This window comes from Dama dama, chromosome 1 (assembly GCF_033118175.1).
Source record: "Dama dama isolate Ldn47 chromosome 1, ASM3311817v1, whole genome shotgun sequence".
Classification (NCBI taxonomy): domain Eukaryota; kingdom Metazoa; phylum Chordata; class Mammalia; order Artiodactyla; family Cervidae; genus Dama; species Dama dama.
In genome coordinates this window covers 42,623,186-42,637,184 of record NC_083681.1, presented here as the reverse complement: position 1 = coordinate 42,637,184, position 13,999 = coordinate 42,623,186, and the positions used below count along the sequence as shown (strand labels likewise).

The window sequence follows — 13,999 nt, the reverse complement described above, 5'->3', positions numbered from 1 at the left end:
TGATTTCCCCAGGATGTGGGCCCTTATCTACATGGTTTAAGATGACTCCAGTTTTTATACCAGCATGCCAGTCTCAGGAAAGAAAAAAGCAAGAGAAAAATACCCTCATTCTTTCAAGAATACTTTTTGGGATACTGCATGCATTATTTCCAATTACATCCAACTGGCCAGAACTCATTCATGTGTTTCTATCTGTTAGTAACATGAAATAGTCTCTCCTGCATGGCTACAAAACTAGCCAAAAATCAGGGGTTTTAGTACCATTGAGAAGAACTACTACTATTGGGGAAAACTAAATATCTCTCTCAAACTCCCCAACTCCTTCTTCTGTGGTTCCTTTTATTCTCCATCATCTTAGCAATAGTGTTCCTTTGAACACTGATCCGAAAGATCAGTCCCTGGTCCTCTATTCTTCTGTCTTTATATAGACTTTCCTTGGGTATTCACAGTGACACAGATCTATCTACTAATGACTCTCAAGTCTTTGTGTTCACTCCCTGCCTGTCCATCTTCTGAAGACTCCATCTAGATAACTGTCAAGTAAAACCCATAATCATTCAAGCCAAAAACACAAATAAGTAATTTAAAAGAAAAACATTTGCAAACTTCTTAAGTCATGGTATCAAAAAATATCCCAGACCTCCAAGTTTGGAATTTTAGTCACCTCTGCCTCTTTCCATAAGCCACAGGTTGTAGGTCACAGAGATCATCTAGTAAGAAATGAAATAGTGCTCGCTTCGGCAGCACATATACTAAAATAAATAAATAAATAAATAAATAAATAATTTTTAAAAAAAAAGGAAAGAAATTGGACTATATGAAGTTTATACAGCATATGACCTGGGATGTGCATTTAGCAAACTGGCTTTGGCCCCTTCAACTCTAATGTTCTAAAGTCACCATCCTAAAAAAATAAAAAATAAAGTCACAATCCTAATTATCAAGTCTATGAGTCTGTCATAGACTTAGAATGTCTGTGTATACCCTTCCTTAAAAAAAAGAAAATGCATATATTGAAACCTAGATCTCCCAATGTGCTAGCATTTGGAGGTGGGGCCAAAGTGATGGTACTTGGAGATGACTCAGGCATGAGGGCAAAGTTCTCATTACTGGGATTAATGTCCATATCGAAAAGACCCCAAAGAGCTCCCGAGCCCCTTTCCACGTGAGGACATCATCAGAAGACAGCCATCAATGAGCCAGGAAGTGAGCCCTCAAGAAACCCTTCCTTAGAGTTTTATGTATTTTCCATATGTTCAGTTCAGTCACTCAGTCATGTCCAACTCTTTATGACCCCATGGACCACAGCACGCCAGGCCTTGCTGTCCATCACCAACTCCTGGAGTTTACTCAAACTCATGTCCTTTGAATCGGTGATGCCATCCACCATCTCATCCTCTATTGTCCCCTTCTCCTCCCACCTTCAATCTTTCCCAGCATCAGGGTCTTTTCAAATGAGTCAGTTCTTCACATCAAGTGGACAAAGTATTAGAGTTTCAGCTTTAGCATCAGTCCTTCCAATGAACACCCAGGACTGATTTCCTTTAGGATGGACTGGCTGGATCTCCCTGCTGTCCAAGGGACTCTCAAGAGTCTTCTACAACACCACAGTTCAAAAGCATCAATTCTTCTGTGCTCAGCTTTCTTTATAGTCCAACTCTCACATCCATACATGACTACTGGAAAAACTATAGCCTTGACTAGATGGACCTTTGTTGGCAAAGTAATGTCTCTGCTTTTTAACATACTGTCTAGGTTGGTCATAACTTTCCTGCCAAGGAGTAACCATCTTTTAGTTTCATGGCTGCAGTCACCATCTGCACTGATTTTGGAGCCCAAAAATATAAAGTCTGCCACTGTTTCCCCACCTGTTTGCCATGATGTAATAGGACCAGATGCCATGATCTTCGTTTTCTGAATGTTGAGCTTTAAGCCAACTTTTTCACTCTCTTCTTTCACTTTCATCAAGAGGCTCTTTAGTTCTTCTTCGCTTTCTGCCATAAGGGTGGCGTCATCTGCATATCTGAGGTTATTGATATTGCTCCTGGCAATGCTGATTCCAGCTTGTGCTTCATCTGGCCCAGCATTTCTCATGATGTACTCTGCATATACTTTAAATATATAGCCTTGACAAACTCCTTCCCCTATTTGGAACCAGTCTGGTGTTCCATGTCCAGTTCTAACTGTTGCTTCCTGACCTGCATACAGATTTCTCAAGAGGCAGGTCAAGTTGTCTGGTATTCCCATCTCTTGAAGAATTTTTCACAGTCTGTTGTGGTCCACACAGTCAAAGGCTTTGGCATAGTCAATAAATCAGAAGTAGATGTTTTTCTGAAACTCTCTTGCCTTTTCGATGATCCAACGGATGTTGGCAATTTGATCTCTGGTTCCTCTGCCTTTTCTAAAATCAGCTTGAACATCTGGAATTTCATGGTTCACATATTGCTGAAGCCTGGCTTAGAGAATTTTCAGCGTTTCTTCACTAGCATGTGAGATAAGTGCAATTGTGGGGTAGTTTGAGCATTCTTTGGCATTGTCTTTCTTTGGGATTGGAAGAAAACTGACCTTTTCCAGCCCCGTGGCCACCGCTGAGTTTTCCAAATTTGCTGACATAATAAGTGCAGCACTTTCACAGCATCATCTTTCAGGACTTGAAATAACTCAATGGGGATTCCACCACCTCCACTAGCTTTGTTTGTAGTGATGCTTCCTAAGGCCCACCTGACTTTGCATTCCAAGATGTCTGGCTCTAGGTGAGTGATCACACAATCGTGATTATCTCGGTCATTAAGATCTTTTTGTATAGTTCTTCTGTGTATTCTTGCCACCTCTTCTTAATATCTTCTGCTTCTGTTAGGTCCATGCCATTTCTGTCCTTTACTGTGCCCATCTCTGAATGACATGTTCCTTTGGTATCGCTAATTTTTTTTAAGAGATCTCTAGTCTTTCCCATTCTATTGTTTTCCTCTATTTCTTTGCAGTGATCATTAACGAGGGCTTTCTTATCTCTCCTTGCTATTCTTTGGAACTTTGCATTCAAATGGGTGTATCTTTCCTTTTCTCCTTTGCTTTTCACTTCTCTCCTTTTCACAGCTATTTGTAAGGCCTCTCAGACAAGCATTTTGCTTTTTTTACATTTCTTTTTTCTTGGGGATGGTCTTGATCCCTGTCTCCTGTACAATGTCACGAATCTCCATCCATAGTTCTTCAGGCACTCTATCAGATCTAATCCCTTGTATCTATTTCTCACTTTCACTGTATAATCGTAAGGGATTTGATTTAGGTCATACCTGAATGGTCTAATGGTTTTCCCTACTTTCTTCAATTTAAGTCTGAATTTGGCAGCAAGGAGTTCATGATCTGAGCCACAGTCCATATGTACAGCAATTGTATACTCACTCCATACGTCTTTATTAAACATCTACTACGTGTCAAGCACTCTTCTTTGCATATAATTCAAATAGCATATATTAACTATTTTTTCCAGTTTGTAAAAGTAATTGTTCAAAAAACAAGGTTTTCTTTCAATTGAAATGTTTAAAAAAATGAAAAAAATCAACTAAAAATATTATTAATTAAATACACATTTTATGAAAAAACACAGTTTAGTATATTGAACAGATAATTCCAGGAACATTCTGGAATTAAACACAGCATATTTCAGAGTCAAAATATCACAATATTAACTTTTAGAGAGATGTAGGTAATAAAATCATACTAACTCAAGAAAGCTTTATAACAAAGGTTTGTAGACTCAACTAGGTTTATTCCTCATTTACAATTCAAACAATTACATAGATTTGGTGGATTTTGTCCCAGTAGGTTTTTATAGAGAGTTTCAGTAAAAATGATACAAAACTACAATATTGTAAAGTAATTAGCCTCCAACTAATAAAAATAAATGGAAAAAAAAAAAAGGATACAAAACTATTTAAATACCTAAAAAAATCTATGGTGCTGGAGATGACTGAGAGTCCCTTGGACTGCAAGGAGATCAAACCTAAAGGAAATCAACCCTGAATATTCACTGGAAGGACTGATGCTGTAGTTGAAGCTCTTAATACTTTGGCCACCTGATGTGAAGAGCCTACTCTTTAGAAAAGACCCTGATGCTGGGAAAGACTGAAGGCAGGAGGTGAAGAGGATGACACAGAATGATATGGTTGGATGGCATCACAACTCAATGGATACGAGTTTGAGCAAATTTCAGAAAATAGTGAAGGACAGGGAAGACTGGTATGCTGCAGTCCATGGGGTCCCAAAGGGTCAGCCACAATTGAGCAAGTGAACAACAACAACAACAACAAAGTCATTCAAATTAAAACATTTGCTCTTCAAAAGCTATTGCTAAGAAAATGAAAGGGCAAGACACAGAATGGAAAATATATTTGCAAAACACCTGATAAAGACTTGTAACTAGAATTTTAAAACTCAATAATAAGAAGCCAAACAAATGAAAACTATTATATAGAGAATGGATAAATAAGAAGGTCCTACTGTATAGCACAGGGAACTATATTCAATATCCTGTGATAAACCAAAATGGAAAACAATATAAAAATGAAAAAATATATGTATAACTGAATCACTTTGCTGTACAGCAGAAATTAACACACACCGTACATCAACTATACTCCAACTAAAAAAAGAAGTCAAACAATCCAATTAAAAAAAGAGCAAAAACTTGCTCAGACTCTTTACAAAAATATTCCAATGCAATAGGTGCAAGAAAAGGTGCTCAACATCATTAGCCACTAGGAAAATTCAAAATGAAACCACAATAAGATACCACTACATGTCCACTAAAATGGTTAAATTTTTAAAAATAATATAAATAAAAACTTAAAAAATAACTGGAAATCTCATACACTGCTGGCACGTAAGTATGTAAAATGGCACAGTCAGTTTGGAAAACAGTTGGTGGTTTCACATAAAGTTAAACAGACACTGACCAAATGTGTGGTGCCCGAGGACAAAAGAACAAGATGAGCGAGAAGGATCTTGGAATGCAGGAACAAAAGCCACCAGACTCTTCTGGCCCTTCCCGCCATATTGTAACCATCGTAGAATTTCTGAGTCCTCCTGAGTAGTATGGCCTGTTCCCACTCCTATCCCATATAAGGAAAAGGTATTTGTCTTACTCTTCTCCTGCCCTATATGTTGTTGTTCTATGTTTAGTAGCTAAGTCATGCCCGACTCTTTGCGACCCCATGGACTGTAGCCCACCAGGCTCATCCGTCCATGGAATTTCCGAGGCAAGAATACTGGTGTGGGACTTCCCTGATGGCAGTGATGCAGTGGATAAGAATCTGCCTGCCAATGCAGGGAACAAGAGTTCAATCCCTGGTCTGGGAAGATTCCACATGCCACAGAGCAACGAAGCCTGCGTGCTGCAACTCCTGAAGCCCTCGCCTAGAGCCTGTGCTCAGCAACGAGAGAGGCTACGACAGTGAGAAGCCTGGGCACCACAACGAAGGGTAAACCCACCCCTACCCCGCAACTACAGAAAGTCCTCGCAAAGCAATGCAGACCCAGCAAAGTCAAAAATAAATAAATAAACAATATGTTGATTTTAAAAAAAAGAATACTGGCATGGGTTGCCATTTCCTTCTCCATGGGCTCTTCCTAACCCAAGGATCAAACCCATGTATCCTGCATTGGCAGGTGGATTCTTTACCACTGAGCCACCAGGGAAACCCCAAAAGAGGGATGTATACATGTAGTTCATCCAATCAGCAAATGACTCGAAAGACCCCTACCTTACTTCCTGTCCTCCAGCTATACAGACCAAAGACTCCCATTTGGGGTCTGCTCTCCCTGACTATGAGGAAGTCGGCCTACTGTACTGGCAGCGATCCCCCCTCCCCTGCTCTAATAAACTTTACTGTCCTTTCACTCTGCCTCCTCTCTGAAAATTTCCAACCCGCACACATACCATGACAATATGACCCAGCAATTTTTCTCCTAAGCATCTACCCAAGAGAAATGAAATCAAATGAACAAAGATCTTTTTGCAAATATTCAGAGTAACTTTGTTCAGAATAGCCCAAAACCAGAAACTCAAATGTCCACCAACTACTGAATGGATAACAAATCATGATATATTTAGCAATAAAAAGGAACTGACAGTACATACAAGATGGGTAAGTCTCAAACATAGTTTTCTAAGTGAAAAAAGCCAGACATAAAAAAACTGTATAATTTAATTTATAAGACATTCTAAGAAAGATAAAAAAGCAAGGACAGAAAAAGATCAATGATTGCCAGAGGCTAGGGAAAGAATTAACTGTACAAAGGGGCACAGAGGAGCTTTTTGGAGGAAAGTGTTCTATCTATATCTTGCCTGGCTACACTTATGCATACATCTGTCTAAACTCACTGAACTGTTCAGTTAAAAGGTGGATTTTACTGCATGTAAATTTTACATAAAGTATGACTAAAGAAAAATTGAGGCTTCCCCGGTAAAGAATCTGCCTGCAATGCAGAAGATGCATGAGATGCAAGTTTGATCCCTGGATTGGAAAGATCCCCTGGAGAAGGGAATGGCAACCCACTCCAGTATTCTTGCCTGGAAAATTCCATGGACAGAGGAGCCTGGCAGGCTATAGCCCATGGGGTCGCAAAATTATCCCAAGTTAAAAAAAAGATACACTTTGCAATCGAGATTCTGCGATTTAAAAAAGCTTCTGCACTTTGTTACTTAAAAAAATAATCTTCCCTTTCTCTGCTGTGGGATACGTAGCAGTCATTATAGCCTAGCGGGGGCGGCGGGTATCAGAGCCCAAGAAGGTACTCCATGCGGGAAGGAAAGGCCAAAGGAGATGAATTCAGTCAGAGTCCAAGCACTGCAAGGAGGCTGTCAAAACAGAGGGGCAACCTGGAAGAGGGCACTGGGGAGCATGGAATGAGGATGTCTTCCTTCAAATGGAAGCAGCCCAGTGCCGTGTGTCACAACCTAAGTAGGGTAAGAAGTATATCCACAGACAGTGGGTAAGATAACATGGGGAGCTGGAGCCAGAGCTGGTTGAGGAGGGTGTCCCTATACTGAGACATCCCGGAATGGGCTATTAGGTCCTGACAGGGGCAGGATGCTGGGAGAGACAGAATGAAGAATCTGAGCCCAATAGAGAGAGGAAGGCATCCAGGAGAGGAGAGGGTGGTAGCAAAGATGAAAGACTGGTTTAATACAGGGAGACTGAACAAAGAAGTAAACATATTAAGGATAATGGGAGCCAGATTTCTATCAGAAAAGAACATTACAAATATGAAAAAGGGAAAAACTTGAGTGGACCCAGGAGTGTTGGACTTAAATCAGTGGTACTGGTAGGAACTCAGAGTTGGGTTTTTTTTTTTTTTTTCATTTATTTTTATTAGTTGGAGGCTAATTACAATATTGTAGTGGTTTTTGTCATACATTGACATGAATCAGCCATGGATTTACATGTATTCCCCATCCCAATCCCCCCTCCCACCTCAAAGTTTTTTAATATACATAGATAAATAGACATAAACATGTGTGCATGCATGCGTGCTCCATTGCTCAGTCATATCTGACTCTCTGCAACCCAGGGACTGTAGCCCACCAGGCTCCTCTCTCCACGGGATTTACCCAGGCAAAAATACTGGAGTGGGTTGCCATTTTCCTCCTCCATGGGATCTTCCCAACTCAGGGACTGAACCTTTGTTTCCTGCATCTCCTTGTATCGGCAGGCGGATTTTTAACCACTAAGCCACCTGTGTGTACACATACATATATTCCCCAGCTCCATCCATTCAGAAAGCCTGAGAGCAGTAACAATACAGCAGCAGTAAACACACAAGCACTGAGATATTAGCTTCTGAATGTCATTCATCATTAAAACAATCCAGATCTCCCTAGAGAAATGGCTGATTCCAGAACTGAGGCAGGGACAGTATAAGTTAAGCCCAAAGCATCTTCTTATGCCAAAAAGTAAAAAACAAAAACAAAAAACACTCAAAGTAAACACTCAAACACTAGTGGTGGAGACATGTCATAAAGACACAGAAGCCAGACTGAATGGGCTCTAGTTGCCCGAATGAGGAAAATTTGAAGAACTAAATAAATAGCAACAATATAACCCAGCCAAAAAAAAAATTAAAGAAAACCATGAATCCATACAGATATAAATGCATAAAAGGAATACATTACCTGTTTGATGAGGATCAAGACACATAGTTTCAAAGCAGTCCTCACGAAAAACATTTAGCTATTTTTTCTTTTTCTGAATTTTTTAATTTTAATTGGAGGAAAAACATTAACTATTAAATATTAACTTTAGGGAATTCTCTGGTGGTCCAGTGGATAAAATTCCTTACATCCACCACAGGGGACACAGGTTGGGGAACTAAGATTCCACAAGCTGCACAAGGGACTTCCCACAAGGTGGGAAGTGGTCATCTCACCGGTCAATGCAGGAGACCCAACAGACACGGGTTCAATCCCTGGACTGGGATGATCCACTGGAGTAGGAAATGGCAACCCACTCCAGAAATCTAGAGTGAGAAATTCCATGGACAGAGGAGCCTGGTGGGCTATCGTACATGGAGTAGTTAAGTGTTGGACACAACTGAACATGCACGCACACAATCTTCATTAGGGTCAAAATTATGAAAATTAAGAGAAGATGAGGGAATCAATTCAGACTGAAGAAGTCATGAAGCATATGGCCAAACATGTACTGAAAGTAAATGAGAACTTAATGAAATTCATCACCATCAAGTATGCAAGCAATAAACTCCTGAAGATCAGTATGATTCCTTAGCTGAGCTCCAAAGCTATCCAAGAGCTTGTCTCACCTCTGAGGAGATGGCCCTATGGCAAATAAATGCAATATATGATTCTGAACCAGATCCTTTGGCCAGTAAAGAGATGGCATAATCAACAAAACTTGAACCAGTACTGAAACAGGAGGCGAGGGGGCAGGGAATAAACTTTAAAAGAATGGCACAGCCCGAGGACACGACAATTAGATTAGATTAGAACCAAACAGGTCCAAGATGGCGAACAAGCTGACTTCCACTACACCTTGAGCTTCAGTGTAACATTCACTGTAACACATCAACAAGCTAAGTGACACACTCTCCAGCGCCATGACAGTTTCGAAGCCAGCCACCAAAGACCAAAAAGTGAGCAATGGCCCGATTCCTGGAAATTTCCACCCCTTCCCCAAAACAGAATAACTCCTTCTACTCATCAGCCTATGAAATTATCCAGCCCATAAAAACTAACCAAGCCATAACTCAAGGCTGTTCTCCTCTTCGGAGACGGCCCACACCCTGCTTGTGGGGTATGTTGTTCACTCGCTAAGTCGGGTTTGATTCTTTGTAGCCCCATGGACTGCAGCATGCCAGGCTGTCCTCCACTATCTCCCAGAGTTTGCTCAAGTTCATGTTCATTGAGTCGGTGATGCTATCTAACCATCTCATCCTCTGCCACCACATTCTCCTTTTGCCTTCAATCTTTCCCAGCATCAGGGTCTTATCCAATGAACTGCATCTTCTATCAAGTGACCAAAGTATTGGAGCTTCAGCATCAGTCCTTACAATGAATATTCAGGGTTGGTTGTGGAGTGTGTTTCTCTAAATAAATCCACTTATCTATCAGTCTCTCACTGAATTCTTTCTGTGATGACTCAGCAAGAACCTGAGCTTCATAAGTCCTGAAACCAGGTGTGTGTGATCACAGTTAACAGATGGTGGGTTTTCGCTGGGTTCCAGTCTCGAAGGTGGGCTCAAGTCCCAATCTGAGATACACTGTCTCAGTCTGAGAACTACATGAAGTACTATGTCAGTGTAAATTTCCTGATTTTTGAAGATTGCACCTGATTACGCAGGGGAATATCTTTGTTTGTAGAAAATACACAACCTGGGGTGATAGGGAAGGCATCAGGTCAGCACTTTCTAATGGTTCAGGGAGAAAAAGGTTCTTTGTACCATACTTGCAAGTTTTCTGCAAGTTTTTTACTGTTTCCTTTTTTTTTTTAAGTGAGAAAAAACTCAAAGTCACTAAAAATGAAACAATGTTAAATACAAACTCTGATTCTCCATATTGTCAATCTTGGTAAGAAAGAGATAGCAGACTATGCAAAATTACTAGGAAATAAATAAAACTTTGTGTAGTCAGAAAATATTTTAAATATAGCCCAACCCTTCTCTTGCTAATCTCAATCAGGTCAAGAATAATTAAAGGCTAAAGACTATAAAAAGTCCCCACTAAAGAAGTTATTAGGAGAGGAATAGTGAAAGGGCAGTCGACCAAGAGTGGGAAGAACAATGGTATTCTGAAGCTACAAATGGCTGTAACCATCAGCAAAACACAATCTCAGCATCTCCTCTGAAAAAGGAAGGGCTATCCAGCTGAGACCTTAAATTTCTTGTAAATTACCCTGAAATTACCCTGAAATTACCCTGAAATAGATGTGCTTCCCCAATTCAACTTATTACACTATGAATACAAAAATAAACGTGCATAAACGTTGAATTCTCTTAAATTGTGGAAGTCCCTCCATTAAAATACATCTGCCAGATTGTTACCTAAGAGGATAATTCTGCGACGAATGAAAGGCTAATTAAAACACTTATTAAAGTGAAACAAGATCACCTGCAGCGATGTGCTGACGGTCCTTACTTAAAAGATCGTATTCAGACTCCCTTTGAAATGACCGTCAGATTTGTCCTGAAAGAACAAGGAGCATTTCCTAGAAATGTTCATAAGTTCAAGGATCATTTGCCCTCTTCTCGGTACCATGCGTCCACGGGCGCGGTGACTAGACGGGCCCCCACCAGCTCAGGGGTGAGGTAGCACTGGACTCTTAGCACTTCCTTTCGGAGAGGACAGCCCCCTGCGTCATTCGTTACTCACTCAGGATGCTGGGCAGAAGTTTATCCCCGAGGAACTTAGCACAGTTGGCTCCCGCCCTCCCAGCCCTGAAGTCCTGACCCAAGCCCGCCGGCACCCGGGCGATGCCCCTGGTACCCGGCCCTCTTCAGAGCGAGCGCCACGGCACCCAGACTCGCCCCAGCTGGGCCGCCCGGGGCCCGGAGAACGAGGCCGCCGTCTCCTCCTCCTCCCTCGCCCCTCGTGCTGGCCCCTCACGCCCACCGCGAGGCTCAGCCGGGCCATCAAGGCCCGACGCCGAGTGCCAGCTCCACCGGCGCCGGGACCGGCCCTCCACGCCTCCCGGCCGCGATGCCCAGCCCAGAGGAGCCCACTGGACGGCAGCCGGGGGGCGGGGGCAGGGAGGCCCGGGGGCGGCGCCCGCCCCACACCCTTACCTGGCTTCTCGTGGTCGTAGCCGACTACGATGAAGTAGTCGGCCAGCCTGGCCATGGCCTCCGCCGCCGCGCCCGAGAAGCAGGTGCCCGTCGCCGCCCTCGCCGCCGCCGCCCACCGGGCCCGGGAGGGCTCAGCATTTTCCCTGCAGCAGCAGTAGCGGCAGCGGCGGCACTTCAGCCATGTTTGACAACCGAGGCGCGCTCTGCGCCTGCGCCGCTCTTAGCGCCCGCTGCTTCCCCGCCCCCACCCGCGCTGGCTCAGTGACCCAAGCCCCGGCGGAGAGCCCACCCCCACCCTCCCGGGGCCGCTCGTTCAGCCGATCTTGGGAGAAGGCTGTCCAGTGTGTTCCTACCGCGCGTTGTCACAGCAGCCTCTCGGGGTGCTTCACTTTGAGGCCTGGCTGCCCCTCCGCGGCCCACCTCCCGCTCCCCTGATTTTCCTAAAGCAGGGTGTCCTTCCTTCCGTCCTCTCTTTCTTTCTGGGTCTGGGAAGAAGAGATAGGGATAGATGAGGGGGTCTCCTGGGAACTTTGCTGCTTCCCCTCCCCCCGCCCCTTCAACGGCCCCTCCACCCGGTCACCCGCCTTCCCAAGACAAGATTCTCCCGCCCTCGACTGGAAGCCTGGAATTTGCACCGCCAGGGCTTTTGCTGCACGTTTCCTGTTTATGTTGTGCAGATGGGAATTTTAGGAACATGCCACCGAGCAGGCGGAGGAGGGAGAGGCTTTTGCGCAATTCTCAGAGGCGCCTCGTGCTTTAGTGCTGGGTGGGCTGGGGGCGGTTGGCCTGGGCTTCCCCCAGAGCGCCTGGGGAGGCCGAATTCCTCTAAAGAATGCGGCATCCCCGGGATCCTCCTGAACTGGCCCGGAACAACCGAGTCCGAAGGAGAAGGCTTGTCTCTCCCCAAAGAGTTCTTCCCGCCTAGGTTTTCGCCCCCTGCAGCGGTCCCAGGGCTCTTGCCGCAGGAGCAGGTGGTGAATTCCAATTTCCCTGTTCAAACAATGCAATTAAAATGAATTCGTGTGTATCATCATCCAGTCTAGGAATTACCTAGGTCACTTTCGTGTTACTGCACCTCTTATTGTTTGGAATTTGGCAAGTTAGGAACCCAGGTTAGCATGCTTTGCCCTCTGTTAGTATCTCATGAAGTTTTGGTAGCAGAGTATGTTACAAGGGAAGTTTGGGAAATTTTATAGTTTGCAAATGTGATCATCATCCTAGTTGCTTATCACTACTCATTATTAATTGAGGGTTTAACCTTTACCATTTACTCTTAGCAGTGCTTAACTAGTATGTTTGATGAGTGAATATACAAATTCCCCCAGCTACCAGCAGGAAGCTGCAATGACTTGAACTCTGAATTGAGAGTTCAGAGATTTGGTGTCTCAGCTACTGAAACTTTACTATCATTGATCATTTCCTCTTTCTGTGTGTGTGGCACTTTTTTCACTTAGATTGAGAGGGTTGGGCTGCACTAGAACTGAAACTCCAGGGAAGGAATACTTGAACTCAGGGAGTTCATTTGCAATTGCTTATGGTCAAACCAAATCAACCTAGTTGCAGATGTGGAGGGAAGATAGCAGATAGGTCTTGAAAATAATTAAACTAAAAAAGCTTTAGTCACACCTCAAGTAAGAATCTTCTCTATAACTTCCCTGAGAGCTCATCTAACTTGATCACTTTCAGTAAAGCTTAATTTCACTTCCTTGGGAGGCTGCCCATTCCACTGTTTAACAACACTATTGTTGGAAAGTTCTTCCGTGTTATGTCAACGTTGTCCTGTAACTTCCCCCAATTTTGCTCTATGGAAATACCCAGAAAAAAAGTCTATCTTTGTATGATAGCCTTTCTCATTTTTAAGCAGCTATCATGTTCCTTCCCCATTTTACTTTTTTTAATGGTGAAATTCACATATCATAAAAGGAACCATTCTAAAGAGTGCAATTCAGTGGTGTTTAGTACATTCATAATGTTGTACAACTACCCCCTCTATCTAGTTCTAAAATACTTTCACCACCCAAAAACCCTGCACCCATAAAGCAGTCACTCCCATTTTCCCCTTCCCCAGTTTCTGATAACTATCAGCTTGCTTTCTGTCTCTATGGATTTATCTACTATGGATATTTGATATAAATACAATCATACAGTATATGACCTTTCATATCTGGGTTCTTTCATTTAGTATAATGCTTTCCAGGTTCGTCCATGCTGTAGCATGTATCAGTACTTAATTCTTTTTTCATGGTTGAATAACATTCCACTGTATGTGTGTACTAAACAAAGTCCATTTTATCTGTTTTTTCTTTTGTCTCCTGTGCTTTGGTGTCATATCTAAGAATCCATTGCCAAATCCAAGATCACTCCTTTGAAGATTTACTCCTATGTTTTCTTCTAAGACTCTAATAGTTTACTCTTGTTTTAGGCCATTGGCTCATTTTGAGTTGATTTTTACATATGATAAGAGGTAGGGGTCCCACTGTACTTTTTAAATGTGGTTTTTTTTTTTTATTTCATTCACAAGTGTTTGTTCAAATTATCGTTTTTACAGTAAGTCCCCTATATACAAACCTTGAACTTGCAAACTTTCAAAGATAAGAATGTCCATGCCAATCCCTGTATGCCCTGCTATTGTACTGTACTATTCAAGGTACTGTAAGATTAAAAATGTTTTGTTATGTTTTTCTGTATGTACTATTTGTGTAAA

General features: G+C 42.6%; 1 protein-coding gene across 5 annotated transcripts in view; it reads right to left on the bottom strand.

Annotated features, from left to right (window-relative positions):
• The window catches only part of SBF2 (SET binding factor 2), a 489,641-nt gene extending 478,153 nt beyond the window's left edge, over window positions 1–11,488 (bottom strand). For all 5 annotated transcript variants that reach the window (XM_061147798.1, XM_061147803.1, XM_061147799.1 and 2 more), the window contains exon 1: window positions 11,296–11,488. In XM_061147798.1, the coding sequence (XP_061003781.1) occupies window positions 11,296–11,350 (55 nt within the window). In that variant the 5' untranslated portion in view covers window positions 11,351–11,488. The remainder of the gene's footprint in view (window positions 1–11,295) is intronic.
• Between the last annotated feature and the right edge of the window lie 2,511 nt (window positions 11,489–13,999).